Here is a 21,604-nt window from a genome sequence, read left to right as displayed (position 1 = left end):
GTTTACAACAGCTGGTAGGCGCTTCAAACTGCTAAGTCTGAGGCAGTCCTTGAGGCTTATAGCACCCATAAAATAATCTAAAGTTCCAAGAGCCAATTCCTGGAGGGCCCTCTAGGCCCCCCAGGACTCTCCAATTACATAGCATAGGTCACTAATGTTGCAGTGCATACATGGAACTGGCATTTAATAAATAATTTTACATTGGTTTTAAAGTCAGCCTCAAATGTCGCTCAAATATTGTTGTCAGAGGATTTGGAGACTGAAGTCTTGGGACTTGGGGAAAACAGAGTGGAATAATCTTACTTCTGTTCCTTACTCATAAACTATATTAAGATCCATACTGGGGAAAAAAAAGGTGGTGGGGGGTTTAAAGCAGATGTTTGATCCCATGATGTACAAGTTAGTTGGTAGGTACATTGAGGAAATGGGGGCAAGGATAAATAAAAGGCTGAGGGGGAGGGGTGACAGTCACCTCAAGATTTGCTGGGAAATTGGGATTCTTACTAAACTCGAAGGGACATATCTGAGAGGTTTATAGTTCCCAATATAAACATTTCTCTAGCTTGTCTAGAACAAGGCTATAGAGTTGTAGCTCAAATCTGGAAACTTGCAAAGAGGAAATCCATGCCTGGGCTGCAAATATTTCTTGATGGTATTCTTCTATCTAGAGTCTTGGAGGACTTAAATCTTTAACTCTGGGCCCTTCATATCATCTTTACAGTGTACCTCTGTGAATCCTCTCCCTAAGGCATGCATTTCCCATGGAAGTAAATTGAGAAAAAAAAAGCTTCATTATTACAAACGAGGATGGAGAGAGGTGAGAGAGAACACATTTCCCATGCTACCTAAATAAATGATGCAAATAAAAAGACCAGCAGGAACTGGGAGGGTTAGAATTTTCTCGAGTGGGGCTGGGGACACAGCATGATTATGCAGAAAGGACTTTAGTACCTATGGTTCTGACAGGCCAGGTTCAGTCCCTAGCACAGGAAATCAAGAGTTGAGTAGTGCTCTTAAAAAAAAAACTAGAGAGGATACTCATATGTTATAGTTATCTTGTTATGTATGTATGTATTTATTGTTGATAGATTTTCTTTTTTTAATATTTATTTATTTTCCCTTTTGCCTTTGTTTTTTATTGTTGTTATAGTTATTATTGTTGCTACTGATGTCATCGTTGTTAGATAGGACAGAGAGAAATGGAGAGAGGTGGGGAAGACAGAGAGGGGGAGAAAAAGATAGACACCTGCAAACCTGCTTCACCGCCTGTGAAGCGACTCCCCTGCTTCACAGGAAAGCCGGGGGCTCAAACCGGGATCTTTGTGTCACAAGCGCTTAACCCACAGCGCTACCACCGACTCCCCTAGATTTTCAACATTCCAGACCAACTGTTTTCAAATCAGGCAAGGAGAGTGGGCGAGAAAGAGATACTATAGCACTCAACCTTTCCCCAGTGTGGTGGGGTCTGGGCTTGAACTTGGGTTGCACACAATGCAAAGCAGAAACACTCCCAGGTGAGTGATCTTGCCAGCCCAGCTGTGATTATATATATGTTCATCTATAATGCATCAAAGGTAAATACTGAGGCTGAAAAGGTGATGTAAGAAAAGTCCTATTTCAGGGCGAAAACTCATTATTATGTGAAAGGCAAGGACCACTGAGTTTGAGAGTGGGTTGACCTGGGTCTTTGTAAATGATGACTCTAAACATAGGAGGAGGCCTCTTGACTGACAAAAGATGTGCCTGGGGCCAGCTGCACTTCTAGTCCCCCTCCCCTTCCAGTAGTAAGTTTAAGGTAGAAAAATGGTAAAACTGAGCCCTGCAATGGTTTCAGGATACAGCTGCTAAATCTAACTAGGGTTCTTTTGGCAGCAACTGAGTTGGATTCTGCCTGGCGGCCAAATCTTGATTCAAGACATTGCCTTTCCAAAGAAAAACAGCTTATGTCTTACATAAACTCTTAGCAATATAACAAACACATTACTTTTAAATAGGGCCCACCGTATTTTGTTACACTGTTAGATTATTTTGGGCTGTCAGACTGATTTGAAACATTTCTTGCTGCGTCTTTTATCTTCTCATCAACTTTATAATTTTAGTAACATGCACATGACTCCTAGTACAATTAGTTTAGGTGAAAGTTTATTTAAAAAAAACTTTCTCAATAATTTATTAATTAGGGAGTTGGGTGGTAGTGCAGTGAATTAAGTGCAGGTGGCACAAAGCACAAGGACCGGCGTAAGGATCCCAGTTTGAGCCCCCGGCTCCCCTCCTGCATGGGGGTAGCTACACAAGCGGTGAAGCAGGTCTGCAGGTGTCTATCTTTATCTCTCCTTCTCTGTCTTCCCCTCCTCTCTCCATTTCTCTCTGTCCTATCTAACGATAACATCAATTAACAACAACAATAATAACTACAACAATGAAACAACAAGGGCAACAAAAGGGAATAAATAAATATTAAAAAATAATTTATTAATCATTTGACCTTGCTTTTGTGATTTTTAGTCACAATATTCCTTTGCTTTGGTTTTTATCAACAACAAAATGGGGACAGTAAAATCCAGCATAGCAATTAGCAGTAAAGTGCAAATGAAATAGATGTATGTGAAATAAGGATCCTATGTGTGTGTGGGGGAAGTGTCTCTGTTTTAATTACAACCTCGGATCTTGTCCACCACCTACTAGATCCAGGTGCACTGTGAAGACCAGAAGAAAATCTCCAAGGATAAGAGTGTAAAGAGGAGGGGCGGGTGGTGGTGCACTGGTTGAACACACACATTAAAATGCACAAGGACTTCGGTTCAAGCCCCCAGTCCTCACCTACATGGGGTATGGTGGGGGAGAAGCTTCAGAAGTGGTGTAATAGTGTTACAGGTGTCTGTCTGCCACTCTCCTTCTTAATCTCTCACTACCCTCTCAATTTCTCTGTCTCTATCCAAACTAACTAAATAATATTTAAAAAAAAAACCGCAGAAAGGACAGGGAAGGGATGGGGGAAGATACTGTTCACCTGGCTGTGACAAAGTCCCCCACTAATAACATCCAATGTTGAATCACCTCATCGGTAGCCTTAGTTTTACCCTACTCCATCTTTTCATCCTGCTATTCCCTTGACTCAAAATTTGACTCAGAAGCCCGAAAAGGTAAAACAGCGGGAAAGTACTGGACTTGTAAGCATGAAGGTCTGAGTTCGATCCACTCACTGTACGACATATGCCAGGGTGATATTCTGGTCTCTCCCTATATTTTATGTTAATACATTTTGAAAATGTTGACTTGGCTGGGTGGGTTCCATTCCTTCTGTGGAAAATAAGGAGGGAGTTGGGCGGTAGCACAGCAGGTTAAGCGCAGGTGGAGCAAAGCGCAAGGACCAGCACAAGGATCCTGGTTCAAGCTCCCGGCTCCCCACCTGCAGGGGAGTTGCTTCACAGGCGGTGAAGCAGGTCTGCAAGTATTTATCTTTCTCTCTCCCTCCTCTCTCCATTTCTCTCTGGCCTATCCAACAATGACAACATCAAGAACTACAACAACAATAAAAACAACAAGGGCAACAAAAGGGAAAATAAAATTTTAAAAAGGAAAATAAGGAGGCCAGAGAATACTTTCATTCAGAAAGGACAACATCTAGAATAGCATATACAGGATGTCTGAAATGCAGCTACAGACCAATCATTGATACTAACAAATGAGGTGTTTCTCTAGGTATATAGGTAGTTAAAAGTCGCCCGATTTTACAAAAAACAAACAAAAAAATCAGCCCATAACTGGACAAATTTGGTAGTTGGGCCACTTTCTCCATACATGGAAAATCATGCTTTTTTTTTTTTTTGCCTCCAGAGTTATCATTGCCTGCACTACAAATCCACTGCTCCTGTGGCATCTATATATAGAACAGAAAGAAATTGAGTGAAATGGGGGAGATAGAAAGGGAGAGAGAAAGATAAGATACCTATAGCTCTGCTTTATCACTTGTGCTTTAGCACTTGGCTCTCCTGCAGGTGGAGAGCCAGGGACTCAAACCAGATCCTCGAGCTGGTCTTTGTGTTTCATATTATGTGTACTTAACCCAGTGAGCCACCACCCGGCCTCGTCATATACATTGTTCACTTTGACCTATTATAGATCATGTCTAACTTATAAATTACTTGAATTGATTAAATACTAAATTTAGGATATATTTCAATTTGCTCCACACATAGGCAAGAATACTAAGTGAAATGCTTAACTTCTGTTAACATGCTACACACATTATTACTTTGATGAAAAGCAAAGACTTTCAGATATAAGAGTCACAAATTAAGCAAATCTAAAATTGCAATACAGCAAATAATTCAAGAAACCAATCTTCAGTAATACAGATGTCTATTTTATTAAAAAAGTTACAAACAGGTGAACTGCAGGGTTGTTTTACAAAATGACAAGAATGAAATCTATTGGAAAATTTTTACTTTTACAAATCTTTCTAGGTCATTGTTCAATGTTTGTACTTGTTGCGATTTTTACCTTTCATTGATAAAGTTACAGTACATTAGATCATTACAGGATTTTATTTGCAGAGCCCTACTGTGGTGATTTGAACAACTCCTAAAACAGATGCCAAAGTAGCGACGAGACATATATTGCATTTAATATTAATTTATTATTCTAGTGAGCAACTTGACATGCAATCTATTGAGGAAGCTAAAATAACTTTTGGTCCCTTTTCTTAAAATGTGCTGGAGAAACCACCTTTAAATCACTTTCCCCTGATTCCTGTTAACTGAAGTGAATTCAAGTTAAATTTGCTGCTGAGATCAATGATACACATGTACACTAAAGGGAAGGGGAAGAAACAAGGGAGAGAGGGACAAAAGGACAGAGAAGAAAAGGGAGATGGATGGGAGAGGAAGGAAGGGAAATACTCATCATAGGAAAGACGCACTATAAAACTCCATGTGCAGAAAATGTAAACCATTATGAATTATCTGATTCCTTTAGAATTTTATACACTAATAAAGATCATTCATAATCATATAACCCACTTTGGGCTGAGTGTTAACTTTTAAGTTTGATTTTAAAGTGCAAACTTGAACGAGTTATTTATTTCAAGCAGTTTAGAAATACGGAACAATGTTTTCAATGGTCTCCACCGTCACAATTCAAAATTCAAAATCCCTGTGAAAGGGAATTTGATCAGGAATCAAATGCAACACGGTTTAAAAAAAAAGGATATCAAAGTTTAATCGATTTCTACACAATAATAAGTGGCCATGCTGACCAATAAATCACATGAATGTAGATTATCACTTTATTTGAACAGCACACACAATATAAATTCAAATCGCCACACCCTTCCATAAACCACCACTGCATATAGTAGAGCTTTCCTTGACAAAGTCATTGAGCTATTACAGATCACAAGCACAGTTTTGGTTTTTGTTCTGATTTGTTTTATTTAGAAGCATGTTCAAATGACTAAAGCTGGGCTCCTAAGATCGAGAACTTTGGTGCAGTAGGTGAGTTGTAGCTACTAAATCCTGCAAATTAAAAAGCACACAACTAAAACCAAAGAAAACCCAACAATAGAATACTGCTCAACTTACAAAATGTTGTAATCACTACTAGGAAAAAAAAAACAAAAAAACCTTGCTTGTTGTTATGCTGTTAAAACGGAATCAAAAGATTACTTTTTATAAGTCTCCTTTTTGTTTCTTTACCTGTGTTACTGTTAAAATGTTCAAGTATTCAGACAAAATGTGCTGATTAGGTAAACATGGAAGGCAATGGCTATTAGAAGCACATTTGCAAAAGAAAAAAAAAACGAGACAAAACAGAAAAAACAAACAGACAAACAAACAAACAAAAAACCCACAAGCCCAGAGACTTGGTGCTATCCTCCCTCCTGTTACACAGATTTTTGTCTCTACTACGAACATGCTTCTTGAGAAATAACTAAAAAGCAATTGTGATAGTGCAAGAAAACTTTAACAAATATTGCTTTAAACTATTAGTCAGAAAGACAAATATTAAGAACTTGAAAGTGTATATGATTTTATTAGAATTCAATTTTACATGTGCAGAAGTCTACTAGATGTCAATTACAAGCCTGACAGGCAAAGCTGAGCTATCTCTGTTTAGATACACAATTCATTTACCATGGATACAATATCCCTTTTCAAAGGCATTACTAAGTAGGTCATAACTAAATTTAGCACTTCACAGAAAGGAAAATGTTACTGCTGCAACTCGATGCTGTAAATGGGATTAACACATGTGAAAACCTAATGGAATCAAATCCTGAACTCTTCAGCTAAATGCTCTACAATTAATTTCAAATATCAGTTGTAACTTTCCAAATATGTTAGCTCCAAAAAACACATCACAAACTGCACTAGAAGAAAAGGGATATTCCACCCATCCAGGTAAAGTGTGATCTTTAATTTCTTTTTTACAACACTGCCACACGTAAACAAAGTCTCAAAGTATTAACCAACCGTTTAAAGGAGAAAGATTTTACAAGTAGAACGAAGCACTGGCGCGAGGTAATATACAGAAGTAACCATTTGTTTAAGGCTCAATTTTTTCTCCATTATAACTTTCTTTTAAAAGGCATTGAGTAGGTAATACTGAGCTTGAGTATTTAATAAATACAAGTTGAGAAACTGATTAAAGAAATCAATTAAAATATTAAAAATTAACTCTTGCATATTAGCGATCATTGAGAACTTAGAAAGCTATAAAAGGACTGATTGATAAAGAACAGATTTTAAACATATGGGAAATGTGCTAAGCATTTCTGTTTAAGGTCGATGAATCTGGAAGGCCAAAGACCTTATCCACTTAACAAAATGTATGGCAACATGCTGTAATAGAGACAGGTTTACCAAGGCTCAGTTCTGCAACCCAGGTTGTAAAGTTCTCCAAAGCAGCATCTGTGCAAATTTCCTCTGAGTTTATCTGCAATTAAGATAAAAAAGTCATCAAATATAGGAATATAGATTAGCTTAAAATGAGGATACTAGTCAAAAAAAGTGATACTCCTAGCAGTAAATACATCACACTTACAGAAATGATACCACAACAATCATCTTCAGGTGCAATATGACTGTGATCCTTCATCAGTTTAAGGAATTTTCGGTGGTTCAAAAAAGTTATTAAAATCAGAAACACAGTGATGATGATGTATTGGATACGCTATGCTATGTATGCATATTGCTACTCTGGGGCTTGAAAATGTCATTATACTTTGTACAATATTACAAAAGCTCTTGCTGGTTTTAAAAAGATCTTATTGTATGTGTAAAATGGCAAATGTTACTTCGACTTTGAATTTAGCCTCTTCATATTTTTAATGTGAGACAACAGAATTAAATGCATATTAATTATGTGCATGAATAAATTTTCAAACTTAGAATTGAGAGTAAAAAAATGAGAATGATATTAATCAGGGTTCAACTCTTCACTGACGCCTATGTATCCCAACTCAGATTAGCTGCTAAATGATAGCAGTAGCTCAGAGTTCTTATTTTGGCTGCCCATTTTAAACATTCTCTAAATAAGAAATGATCCCATAATTGGGATTCCTCAGTCTCTGCTCATATAGTTGAAATATTTTCTCCCATGGTCTATTTCCCTCATGATAGTAACTAGAAGGGTGGAAATCTATCATTTAGGCACAGTGTCCTTTAGCTCTGTTGGATCAAGTGGAATATACTTTTAGTATAGAAGATAAAAATACTAAAGTCAAAAATAAAGAGTAGAATTCCAACTATGAAAGAAAGCCAGGTGAAACCAATGTAAGGTAATCTATGAGCTCTACCATTGATATTATTTCTTTGGGTATTCAGAGCCCAAGAGAACTTCTTGATCAAGCTTCAACCTCTGGTCCACATCTGTAGAGGGAAGCTTCATGAGTAGTGGAGTAGTGCTGCAGCTCTCTCTCTCTCTCTCTCTCTCTCTCTCTATCTCCCCCCCCCCATCAAAAAGAAAGAGAAAAGAAATGGCCACCAGGATTGGTGGAGTTATGCAGGTACTGAGCCCTAGCCCTGGTAGCAAAAAAACAAACCATATATATATATACATATATATATACTTTCTCTGCTCAGTATTACCTCAATACATTAGGAGAAAAAGAGCAAAGGCTTGTCCCTTTAGACAATATTATAGAGGGATAGGGAAACGGCATAATGATTATGTAAAAGTCTTTCATGCCTGAGACTCTTAAGGTTCCAAGTTCAATTTCCAGCACCACCATAAGCCAGAGCTGGGTAGTGCTTTCTCTCCCTGTATCATTCCCTTTGTATCTCTATCATTAAAGATAAATAACTAAATACATAAAATAATTTAAAATAAATCATTAGAGAAACATTTTCCAATTAAAATGAAAATATTTTTTCAGTTATAGAAAATAGTCGGGGGCCAGGAAGTAGCACAGTGGTTAAGCGCACAGGTGGCAAAGCGCAAGGACCAGTGTAAAGATCCCGGTTCCAGCCCCGGGCTCCCTGCCTGCGGGGGGAGGGGGTGGTGGTGGAGGGGGTCGCTTCACAAGCGGTGAAGCAGGTCTGCAGCAAGTGTTTATCTTTTTCTTCCCTCTCTGTCTTCCCATCCTCTCTCGATTTCTCTGTCCTATCCAACAACAACAACAGCGATAATAATAACAATGATAAACAACAATGGCAACAAAAGGGGGAAAATAGCCTCCAGGAGCAGTGCAGGCACCACGCCCCAGCAATAACTCTGGAGACAAAAAAAAAAAAAGTAAATTAGAAGTTGAAAAACAAGATCAAAAGAGAAAACATTAAGCAGAACTTGGACTGGAGTTGGTGTATTGCACCAAAGTAGAAGGCTCTGGGGTAGGTGGGGGGAGGGGAGGGTTCAGGTCCTGGAACATGATGGCAGAGGACCTAGTGGGGGTTGCACTAGGAAATGTTATGCATGTAAAAACTATTGTATTTACTGTCGACTGTAAAACATTAATCCCCCAATAGAGAAATAAAAAAAAAAAGAAAATAGTTAATTAGGATACTTAACCTAAGTAAGTCCTGTTTCCTCAACACTGAAATTCTTTCCTTTCATGCCTGTTTTAAATTATCACATACAGCGATATCAAAGTTACCTTATAAAATTTATAAACATGTATTTTTCCATTCCGCCACTATGGTACAAATTTATAAGAAGATCACAGTTATTTATCTTTGATATCTGAAGGCCTTTATCTATTTTAGCCTCACTTGAATTTTCATACCTATTTAAACACATTAGCTTCATTATATATGCAATTTACTGTGAAGAATTTTTAAAGATTTAGTTAATGAGAAACGAGGTTAGAGAACCAGAGTAGCTTTTCCTGTATATGGGGTGCCAGGGATTGAACTTGGGACTTTATGAATGTCCTTCAGACATGACTTCCCTCAGTATAAATGGGTACATCTTCTATAAAAGGTTTGAGAGAGGGGCTAGGGTGACAGCATACTGGTTATACACAAGGCTTTCATGCCTGCGACTCTGAGGCCCCAGGTTCAATCCTCAGCACCTTGAGCCAGACCTGAGAAGTGCTCTAGTTTCTATTTCTTTCATTAAAAAGAAGTAAATAGCACATACAAACTTGGTTTTTAAAAAAAGACAAGTTTGGGATTGTCAAGTTTAATCAGGGTTTTAAATAGGAAAGACTTCAGAGTTTAAGTATTCCCTGAAATAAAGCTGAGGAAGTAGTTTTACATTTTAACATAGTCTAGGGTATATTAGAAAAAAATGGATATAGGCAATGTTTCCCACCAGATGACACCAGTGAAGTGAAATCAGAAGCAGATAAAGTCCAGGTCAGACTCTATAACAGTTAGTATGAGACATACCATTAAACCAATAGAATATTAATACCAAGTAGTTACCTTTCAAAGGAGTAATAAATTATAACTCTCTGCAGTAAAAAACCCTGAAGCAAAAGTTTGCATTTTGCAGAAAGGACAGTCTCTCTCAGATTATAATTTCATAAAATGTGAAATCTAAATATTATTGCTTCACACTATGACAGCAAAGTTTTCAGTGTACAAATAATTCTCAGTCATTAAAAAAAAACAGCCGTTTCAAAGGCTGCTGGTAAAGCTCATACTTTTTAACTCTGGGGATACTGACATCACAGAAGGATAAGTTGCTACATGTGAGATAGAACACAAATGACCCTTGTGCTCACTCTCAAGTTTCCAGCAAAACACCCAACAAATCTTAACTCTGGAAGCTTCTGATCAAACTCTGGCTTAGCTGGTCTTTAAAAACAAAAAAAACAAAACCTTGGTTTTATTATGGAAGTGTCTAAAAAAAAAAACAACTCAAAACAGACCAAACCTTTTGCTCTGGAAATTATTAAATACGATCTCCCAAGTGGGATATATTGGTACACAAGCATACTAAACACAAAATTCAAAGAACAAAGATCATTAGTTCAGCTTGAAGAAGGGGCATTCTTGACTCCAGACTAGCACATCTTTCACGTGGCAGCAGAATGCCCGGTATATTAACAAAGGCTCCTGAAAGCTTAACAGTTTATGAATGTCTTTTTAGCTTAGCTGGATTTACCACTACTAAATGCAATGGTATTTACTAGCATTCCTTTCTCTCTCTCTCCCTCTCTCTTTTAAATAGTAAATAGGTGTATACCCATAGTCAATTGTATTTTATTTAATTTTTTTTTAAGTTTAACCAGAGTACTGTTCAATCTTGGCCCATGATTAGGGGATTGAATCTGAAATCCAAGAAACCTTAGGCATGAAAGTCCCCCTCCCCTGCAAGAACAATATGCTACCTCCCCTGAGGTGACACCATAATCAGTTTTTTAAAAATATTTTATTTATTTATTCCCTTTTGTTGCCCTTGTTGTTTTATTGTTGTAGTTATTATTGTTGTTGTCTTCATTGTTGGATAGGACAGAGAGAAACGGAGAGAGGAGGGGAAGACAGAGAGGGGGAGAGAAAGATAGACACCTGCAGACCTGCTTCACCGCCTGTGAAGCGACTCCCCTGCAGGTGGGGAGCCAGGGTTCGAACCGGGATCCTTATGCCGGTCCTTGTGCTTTGCGCTACCTGCGCTTAACCCGCTGCACTACAGCCCGACTCCCCCCATAATCAGTTTTTATTTTTCCAGAGTTAGATATGATACTTTGGAGATTTAACCAAAGGACTTTTAAAAAATCTTTTAATTTATCCTACTCATTTCATAGACAGGGATCTTCTTTTCTTTTTATTTGTTAATTTTATTAGTGACTTAATACTGATTTACAGATTATGAGATAACAGAGGTATCTGTTCCACACTGTTCCCACCACCAGAGTTCTGTGTCCCCATTCCCTCCACTGGTAAATGTAGTTCTCTCAAGGTCACAGATCCACGTTTACTATTATTTCTGCAATTATCTATCTATACTTGTATCTATTTGCCCCATTTTTTCCTATGGTCCTACTTTCCCTTCCTTTCTAAGTAACACCCAAACCTACTGCTACTTCCAGATGTCCTTCCTTTTATCCTCTCCTCTCTCCTGTTCCTGATGTAACTGGAATTCAGAGCACACTGGTCATCTTCCCTTAACATTTCTCCCCCTCTGGGAGTAAGGACCAAAATTCTTTATGGGGTGCAGAAGTTTGAAGTTCTGGCTTCTGTAATTGCTTCTCTGCTGGACACGAACATTGGCAGTCAATCCATACCAAGGGAATTTAAAAAAAATAACTAATTCCCTTCACATGTTCTTATCCAAGTAAAAGGTTAGCAACATTAGCAAAACACTAGGTTAGAGTTCTGTTGGTAGAGGTTTTTGATAAGCATCTTTAGTATCTCTATCCTAATTAACATCATATTAAAGAATTCTGGGGGTGGGTGGGAAGATTAGACCATTCAAAGTACTCATCTGTCACTCATTAAACAGACAGACAAAGGTGAAACCTATGGCACAGATTGCTTGAATGAGGGAACTATGCTTCAAAAAGTTTATAGTGACTTTAGCGAAAGGAAAAAAAAAATCTCTAGCCTAAACTCATTGTAAATAAAAGTTATTGAGCTCAGTTCTGAGACTTCGGTGATTATGCCTATCCACAGAAATAAGAAGCAGTGAGAGGGCAATAAACTGGCTGATCCCAGCTGCTAGTTTGAAACAGAACAGGTAGGGTACTGCTCCTCTCAACTTTCACTGCTTTTCTTCTGAATTTAATATTTCTAAGACCATAGCTAATCAAAGGAATGTGGGAGTGTGCTTTCTGATAGGGTAAGTTTTTCCAACAGCTGACTGGACTTTAAGTTTTCCTTAGTGATATTAGCTTACAGATTTTAAGATTCCACTGAGAAGTAATCCCATAAGGGGAATCTTTCCTGTAGTATGGCTAGAATACTTCCTCGGTGGCATGACTCCAACTCCGTGATGCAATTGTTGTGACTTCTGCTCACTGATGGTCCCTTCTAAGCCAAGGAGGTAATGAAGTAAAACTGAGTGGCTTATATGCATTTCATTCTGCAATAAAGCCTAATCTTGAGGTTAAAAGGAAGCAGTTAAAGAGAGACAGGCATACAAAAAAAAAAAATCATCCCGAACACCAAACACCTCAACACCTAGAAAAGGTCTAAAAAAGTAAGGAACCACTAGCAGTCCCAAACCAGGAATCTAAGTCTAGGAGAATTAAGGGTCAAAAAGGGTGAGGGGACTCAATTTCCCCATTTTGTATGTGGCCTATTGCAGGTCTCCACTTTATACACTATTTCAAAGCAAGCTGCTTCTTCTAATCAGAGCCATCAAGCCAAAGGCTGTATCCCTGTGAACTGAAAGACAAGTGAACAGTTGAAACAAGCTTTCTTTACCACTCAAAGTGATATGCAAAATAGGACAGGGAGGGGGAAGTTACCTATCTAAACTGTAACTTCTGCAACAGAATTCCACCCCAGAGTTTTACTGATAGGGTTGATATTTAACTTGCAACAGACTATCAGCATTTTAAAGTACAAAAAAAAAAAGGGCAAAGAGATAGCATAATTATTATGCAAACGACTCTCCTGCCAGAGGCTCCAAAGACCTTGGTTCAATTCCTAGTCCTGGGTACTACCTCAAGTCAGAACTGAGCAGTGTAATAATAATAATAATAATAATAATAACAACAACAAAATAAAGTTTTAAAATGATAAAATATACATTATTTAATTTTTATGATTTTCCCCTTTCCGTTTGTTAAAGTCCTAGAATAGCAAATCTAATGAAAGGCTGGATAAAGATTAGAGACTCGTCTGATTCTACATATTTTCTGAGAGCAAAAACCCCTGAAAATGCTAATCAATTCCACTGTGTTTAGAAATAGGAAGGCCTGCTAGACTACAATGACATTCATAGATGGTTCAGCCTCTCAGGAGCCTTTGTTAACGTCCCGGGCATTCTGCTGCCACGTGAAATGATGTGCTAGTCTTGAATCAAGAATCTCCCTTTTTCTTCAGGCTGACATATATAATGAACTGGGGCTGACATAAATAATGATCTTTGTTCTTTCTGCTTGATTTCTGGTGTTTGGTACTTGTGTGCACCATTTACTCTCATTGAGAGAATCATTCCTTAATGCACTGAGAAAAAGGATAAAATCTTGCAAACCATAAAGAACACCCTTTCTTATTCCTTTTTTTTCTTTCTTTTTTTTTTTTTTTTTTGCCTCCAGGGATATCGCTAGAGCTCGGTGCCTGCACTACAAGTCCATTGCTCCTGGAGGTCATTTATCCCATTTTGTGGCCCTTGTTGTTGTTATTATTGTTATTGTTGGATAGAACAGAGAGAACTCAAGAGAAGGGGAAGACAGAGAGGGGGAGAGAAAGACAGACACCTGCAGACCTACTTCACTGCCTGTGAAATGACCTCCCCTGCAGGTGGGGAGCCAGGAGCTCAGACAGGGATCCTTAGGCCACTCCTTGTGCTTGCACCATGTGCACTTAACCCACTGCACCACCACCTCCCTAATTCTCATTTATTTTTGTAAATAATACCCATCAACACTGGGCTGTGAGACTGAGATATAGGAGGTCATGAAGAATCCTGAATAACATACTATTTGCTGAAAAAGGTATATGACAGACTGGCACTTTTTGAGGGAAGGAGAGTTATCTTTATTGTATTTCCAAACTACCTTTCAGGGCATCAACAGGGCACCCTAGGACATTATTTTGCTCTCTTCCGTAAAGATATTTTTAGAAATTGCTTCTGCCCTTCCCCCCAGGTATTTTAAATCCTACCCATTCTTCAAGCCCTGACTCAACTGCTACTGACTCTCAGTTCCTCTGTACCAGTGATTCTTAGTCAGGGTTTTGCCCCCTTGGGAAACAATATCTGAAGATGGTTTTGTTCCCCACAACTGGGGAGGAGGCAGAGAGAATGCTACTACCATCTAGTAGTAGAGGAGAGCTATTCTGCTATTCAGCTATTCAGCGGACCAGTTCCCTCAACAAGAAACCCAGAATGTTTAGAAAGCTCCTTACTGACTGACTGATGGTCTCTCCTTTCCCCCCAGAAATCCCAAAGGCACTGCGACCTGCTTCTTTTATGGTATTGTGAGATTATTAACAACACAGTCAACATTCTCAGCAACCAAAATAGCTGTCGGTTATTTCTCCCAGTCCCGAGTAACTCTGAGACAGTTAATAAAAAATCAAAGCAGGGCTCCCACACTGACCAAGGTTTCTATTAACCTGCTGTTGCACAGTAAAAGAAAGCGTAAAACTGCGGGGGAGGCGCTTCACAGGCAGTGAAGCAGGTCTGAGGTGTCACTCTTTCTCTCTCCCTCTCTGTCTTTCCCTCCTCTCTCCATTTCTCTCTGTCCTACCCAACAACGACGACATCAATAACAACAGTAATAACTGCAACAACAATAAAAACAACAAGGAAATAAATAAATAAACATTTTAAAAAAGCATTTGATGACAGGCCCCTCGGGTCGGCAAGGAACACAGCCCCCTAAGCAGCAACGAATCCGGCTTTGCTTCCAAACTTCCACTGAGATTATTGCCAGTGGGAGAGTGAAAGGTGAGGAAACAGTCCTGGGAGCCATGCAGATAAACAGGTGTTGGGCAACAGGCTGTCGACCCAAATTGACGGGCGATAAAGAAATAAATGCGAGGAATTATCAGGAGCAAGTCTCAGAGACTTAATAGTTTTTCCCTTTCCATTACAAGCAACCAATAGACAGCAGTCAAGCCTCTTATTTAAGTCTGATTCTTCCTAACTTGGAAAAATGACTCTTCTAATTATTAAGGAGACAGAATTCTCAAATCACTTTTTACTTGGCAAACTTTAATTTTCAATCTAGACCTAGAACTGGTAGATTTTGGAACTCCATGACTCCAGTTACAGGAGTTAAATTCTATGGCCTGTTTTATTTTTTAGAGAAACAATGAGCAAGTATACAAACTTTATGAAACCTCTTACAGATTCTTACACACAACAGATCAACTTTATATCAGAACAGCAGACTGTGCTTTGTTCTAAAAGGTCTTGGCCATGGAATCCCTCTAATATTTTTAAGAAATTCAACTGATTAGATACTTTATGTCAAGGTTCTTGCCTTCAATTTTATTTTCCGCTTACAAAACCTACACAGGCAACTACATAGTTATAACGGGATATTCTGAAAAGGAGCACTTACCTGTTTTCATATTTTCTGACTGTGTAAAGAATGAAAAATGTACACATGGCTTAGGAGCACAGAAAAAGTCTAACTGCTCTAGCGGGTAAGCAAGCAAATGGATTTAGATCACAAAAGTTGTAAAATTAGGTAAGTTCAAAACAAACAAAAAAAGGAAAGAGTTAAAAATAGCTTTAGCAATTATCCATTTGTCAATCTGACCTCTACACGTATGAACCCAGTTTTTTGTTCAGCTTACTTCTGAGAGCTGTCTACATCAATGGTGGAAAAAAAAGTAGGAACACTGTGTTTGAGTTGGTTAACTTTTTTTTATAAAGGTGATAAAACTAAAACATGTACAACTTGTCATTTACCCAGTTGAAAGTGTCAGACAGAAACAGAACATTATGGTAAAGACACAATCTCTGCACAAAACTTGTGCAAACTTGAAGCTGGTTTACAATTTAAGATCAGAGATTATGAAAATAACACAGGTCTTGATCACTTACATCCTCCTGGTGACTGTTTCAGAGACTAAATTGCCCAGTCTGACACTATCAACAAAACATATGCTGGTTTGCAATCTGAATAGTGACTTTCTAAATTAACAGGTAAAAGAGAATAAATTAGGTTTTCATCTTATTCTGGTATGCTAAAAGCTGATGAGTAAAGTCATTCTGAATAAAGAAAGCGCTGTTGCCATCCTTCATTTTCAATGATGACACTGCTTTCACAGAGATCTTGTCTGAAAAGACAAATTGGAGACCGCTAGTCTTTTCTCTAGGGAGCATATATAAAGTCAGACCTTTGATTAGGAATCCTCTGCGATCTGAAATGCCTGTTGCCATTTGTAAAACTGCCTCCTAGACTTGAGGTCAGTCTTGGCTCAAAACAATCAATTCCTTTCCTGATATCTTCAAGCCACTCTGGCATTTGCTATGGTTTCTCAGTCATCCAGGATATTGGCTGTTTTAGCTTATTATCTAAGTGTTACTGTCTAAGTGAGACTACCTGCTCGCTTGCAATCTAGATTAAAATATCACAATATGAATAAAATAATCACCTTTTAAATGCTCAGTAACTATATATTCTTACTTTGTCAAAAAGTCTTTCATTAAAAAAGAAAAACTTGTTAAGGAATCATTTACATCAAATGTTGGAATGCTTTTGTTATTATCAATGAGATCTTTTTTTCCCTGTGCTTGGGGATTGTGCCTTCCATCACAAAACAAATGATTCAATGGGAGTATCATTTAGTTCATACATTCACAAAGAAGCTAAGATATATGGAGATCCTATAATTAGTTACTAGCAGAGATCACTTAAGTCACTAAAGTGCAAGGTACAGATAAATGAAATTGATTAAATAATCTTACTGTTAAGATAAAGTGTTTGAGTGATTTGAAAAGTGATGATTTCAATAATAGTAGCTTGCTGGCCTGAATAAGCAAAGACAAGGAAACATAAAACTAATCATCTCTGGAAATCATTGAGCATTCTCTTGTGCATTTTGATGCTGAATTACCAAAACAGGGAAAAGGTGCATTAGCCTTTATCTCATCCCACCCCAGAGGAATGTGATCAATCAAGCATACAGAGATGAATAACTCACTGTAAAAAATAAATCTTGGTGATGGGAACACAGGCAATTTCTTACCTTTGTTTTCCTTATCTGTACTTCTGAGATTTTCTACATAGAAAGCTGTTATTCTGTGCAAAGGAAAATGTTACTTTGAAAGAAACTGCAGGCAGTGCAACGTGTATGTATTAGCATTAATGAGCTTTTGTGACACTTGATAAAACACAGAACATTCTGTGGCTCATGTGTTTCCATGAATAAACTAACCTGCTCGGTATGGCCATGACTGAGGTTATCTTTACTGGACAACACAAGTTGTACAACACTGATCTTGCTTCTCGGGCAGGGATGAATAGTTCATTTGTCTGACGATCTCAGCAAAAAGTTCATCCACCATTGATTTACTTTTTGCCGATGTCTCCATGAAAGGACAGCCCCACTCTTGAGCCAGAGCTCTGCCTTCTGAAGACATAACCTCTCGTTCGGGTTCCAGATCCACTTTATTTCCTACCAGGATTAGCGGGACTTTCTCATATCTCTTCACTCTGACAATCTGATCTCTCATTGGTTTGATATCCTATTTAATCACAAAGAAATAGAAAAATTATATTGTTTGCATACCGATAATACAAGCATTACTATATCACAAAAAGTCATCCCTCAGTGAGTACAGAAAGTGAACCCAAAACAAAACCACATACCCAACAGAGAAAATGTCTTTTAATCTCCATTAAATAGAAACTCCAGATCACCTTCACAAGCCCTACCTGCTGGGTTTCTGTTAAGAATTTAAATACTGGGTGTACATTGATCTCAGGATGCATTTGAGAACTTCTCCCCTACCCCCGCTAGAGTCTATACTGATTTAAGAAGAAAATCCCCAAGTATGATGGATTCATGTCTACGTGAGGGTGTCTGACCTTCTTAAACCTGCTAACTTGTCATCACTCCTGGTAACATCTGATCCTAGCACAGGATTGTAGCATCTATGCATTCTTAGCCTTTTTGCAAGAAAGCTTAAGAGAAAGTGTTTGGGGGAGGGAGGTGGAGACAAAAAACACTTTGTCATGTCTAGAGGACCAAAGTGAAAACAGATTTACACATAAAAATCTCTCGCTGTAAATTTAGAGTTATGCCTTTATCCCATTAAAATCAAAACACTTTAAAACACACTTAAATCCACTAGAAACCATTGTCTTGACAGTGAGCAGTTCATGGGAAGGAAAACGCTGGAGGGAATCTGAGCTGGAAGAAGTCATGCTTTTCTTTGCCCATGTTCACTTTTACTACTTGAGACTGTTTGGCATGTGAACTACTTTTGCTGAGTAATTGCAACTAATTATATTTTTTAAAAAAGCCTTAACAATGCTTGAGTAGAATAAACTTTAGATTGGGAAGGATTAGTTTAGGTGCATTTTAGAGATGTAATGCTAACATCATATTTTTTTTTTGATCTGCCATAGTCTGAAAGATTTAGCTTAAAATAAACCATGTTTGATTTGAGTGGTTACAGTAAGCAGAATATTCACAGGCAGGATGAAAAGAAAATAGGAGGCTAAAAATTTACAAGAACATACAGTCATTTGCACAAATAGATACTCTGCACTAATTTTGTCTGACCATGGATCAAGCCCCTCTTCTATGTTAAAGTCCTCCCCCTATTAAAGAAACACAACTTCAGCAACGACTCCAAAGTTAGGACATCTGGGTGTAAGAGTATTAAGTCTCTGCTAAAAGACTATCAGTGACTCCTTGTCTATAAAAGAAGTAGATATAATGAAAATCTCATTTTTTTAAAAAAAAAACTTCAAAAGATCTTCAGGCGCAAGAAAGTCAGCAAAAGGAATAACAAATCTTCGGTCCATCTTTTAGCAAGAAATATCTTGTGTTACTTTGGCACTTGGGGGTGTGTGTGTGTGTGTTAGGATCTCTCTCTCTTTCAGAATTTAAGCCAATATAAAATGAACTTTACTCAGGATTACAGCAACTCTGGTTTACTCAAGAGTTGTTCACTAGAGTACTTAAGTTTAAAATACAAAAGTGGAGTTAGTACAGAGTATTGGCTAAGGCACTTAATGTCTCCTAAGTAAACAACATTAAGTGCATACCTTTAAATGAAGAAAAAATATATAGTCATTTCCTAAATCAATGAAGGTCAATATAATGGGTCAATATGAGGTTATTTATTTTTAAGGAACAAATAGCACCATTCATTGCCTCTCGGGAAATAACACGAAACCTTCAGTTCAAGTCCCAGTGAAGGCTGGGATAGATTTTACAAGGAAATAGGACCACATCTGGTTAGGTCAACCAAGTAGGTTTAAAAGTCTCTTATATATTCTATAAATATAGTGATATAAAATATAGTGGATTTATCGTGATATAAAAAATTTCTATCAACTGCAGAAAATGAGTCATAGTGGAATTCTGTTGGCTATTAATTATAGGTACTAGTCTTTTCAATCAGTAACTTTCCTTCACACACCTCAACTAAGGAAAATGCCTGGGAGGCAGGTCTTGAATTCTTCATCTCTAAGCAGTAAGATTTATGCACCTGGTAGAGAAACTTGCGTGACAACAGAGAGTGGGAAAGAGAGAACGCCAACACAGAAGAGTTGTCTGTGCAATAGTTAACTGGCTCCAAATAATATTCTTTCTAAGGTGACCTATTTGCCCTGACAGTGTCTGTTAAATGTTGTTTAATTGAGCATATTAGTCAATACTTGTTGAATTGAACAAGCAACTGCAGAAGGAAATATTCTGAGGCAAATATACACAGATCGAACTGTTCCTTCACTTTTCTTTGAGTTAAAACTGAAATATTCGTTGACGGTTGTTACTTTTCGACTCTTGATAGAAACAGCCTGATACTTTTCCGTGCTAGGAGTAACCTCAGAAATGCGCCATGCCTAACTTTCAAACGCAAAACATAGTCATTAACGCAGGGTTCAAGCAAACCAGAAGTGAATGTAAGATCACCACACCCCCTTCCAACAAATTACAAGACTTGGTTCGGTTACCTGAAAAGACTGTTGATTAACCAGACTGTAAACCAGGATAAAACCTTGGCCGTTTTTGATGTAGAGATCTCTCATGGAAGCAAACTGCTCAGTTCCTGCGGTGTCCAGAATTTCCAGTACGGAGGGAGAAGAGTCCACTTCGATCTCTTTGCGGTAGAAATCTTCAATGGTGGGGTCATATTTCTCAATGAAAGTCCCAGTGACAAACTGCACAGTCAGGGCAGATTTGCCAACCCCTCCGCTGCCTAACACCACTACCTTGTATTCCCTCATTGAGTCTCACCTTCACCAGCTCCTAACAGGAGGGGGGGGAATCAACACACGCCAGCAGCCGTGCGGCTAAGCGAGGCGGAAGGTGGGCGGAAATCAGCGAACTGGGGAAGAGAGTGCAGAGCAGTCGCCGGCCCAAAGGGGGAAGAAGAGGAAGTTAAAGGAGGGGGAGGGGAAAGAGCGAAGTGTCGGGGTGGGTGGGGATGGGATGGTAATGCCCTTCCTATAGGAACTGCAGCCCAGGCAGGGGGCGTGGGGAGGAGGGCGAGTCTGGAGAAGCCCAGCTAGGGTGGGAGGTGAATCGTGGCCCCCCCTCTGGAGAAAAGGGGTGGGGGCCGCTAAAGTGGGGAGGGCACCCCAGCGGGGAAGGCGGGCGTCAGAGGAGTCCACAGCCCGGGGCAGCCCGGCACCCCTCCCCCGCCCTGTACACAAAGGGGCCCAGGGACCCCCGCTTCCCGCAGGCGCTGCAGAGCTGGCCCAGGCCTGCGGGCTCCGCTCTCCTCGCTGCCCGCAGCTCAGCTCAGCTGATCTCTCTGGGCAGCGGCTCCCTCTCGCGTCGTCCAACCTGGAAGAAGAAAAGGGGTGGGGTGGGCTTGTTACCCTGAGACCTCCGCCCCGAAGCAGCAGCCCCAGCTGCCACCTCCTCCGCTTCCATCCGGAGCCGGCAGCCACCGCAGTGCCACCGCTTACCCTGCCTTCTGCACCCGCCCGGCCGCCCGGGAGGCTCGGTTATGCCAAGGCCATGGCCACCGCGGGTCCGCAGTCTCACCGCCGCCCCAGCGCTGTCGCTCGCACAAGGGAAAGGGGCAAGGGCCCTGCCGGCGGCGGCGGCAGCGGCCGCAGGGACTCGGACGAACCCACCTTTTTTTTTTTCTTCCTCATGCACCCCCCCACCCCCACCCCCCCAGCATTACACACCCGGAAGGGTTTCCCTGACACACTGGCTGAGCTGCCCCAGTTCCCTGAGTCTGGACTGGATCACTTCCGGTGGGGAAAGTCCCACCTCTCCCTGGCGAACTGGGTGCCGCTGGGGCCGCGCCCTACTGAGCGAGGCAATCAGGGACAGTTTCGGAACGGGACCTGGAGCCTTGGCAAAGGGCCTGTCTGGGACCGTCAGCGGGACAACCTTTG

At 39.6% G+C, this 21,604-nt stretch overlaps 1 protein-coding gene across 1 annotated transcript; it reads right to left on the bottom strand.

Moving 5' to 3' along the window:
• Positions 1–4,345: 4,345 nt before the first annotated feature.
• RAP2C (RAP2C, member of RAS oncogene family) lies at positions 4,346–21,403 on the bottom strand. Its single transcript, XM_007517019.3, has 4 exons — positions 21,164–21,403; positions 20,204–21,038; positions 17,451–17,760; positions 4,346–6,936 (listed from the first exon to the last, which is right to left on the bottom strand). Exons 2-3 carry the CDS (start codon positions 20,474–20,476, stop codon positions 17,482–17,484), a joined length of 552 nt encoding a protein of 183 aa, XP_007517081.1. The 5' UTR covers positions 20,477–21,038; positions 21,164–21,403; the 3' UTR covers positions 4,346–6,936; positions 17,451–17,481.
• Positions 21,404–21,604: the final 201 nt, after the last annotated feature.

Source organism: Erinaceus europaeus, chromosome X, assembly GCF_950295315.1.
Source record: "Erinaceus europaeus chromosome X, mEriEur2.1, whole genome shotgun sequence".
In the NCBI taxonomy this organism is placed as follows: domain Eukaryota; kingdom Metazoa; phylum Chordata; class Mammalia; order Eulipotyphla; family Erinaceidae; genus Erinaceus; species Erinaceus europaeus.
This window is presented reverse-complemented; position numbering and strand designations above follow the sequence as displayed.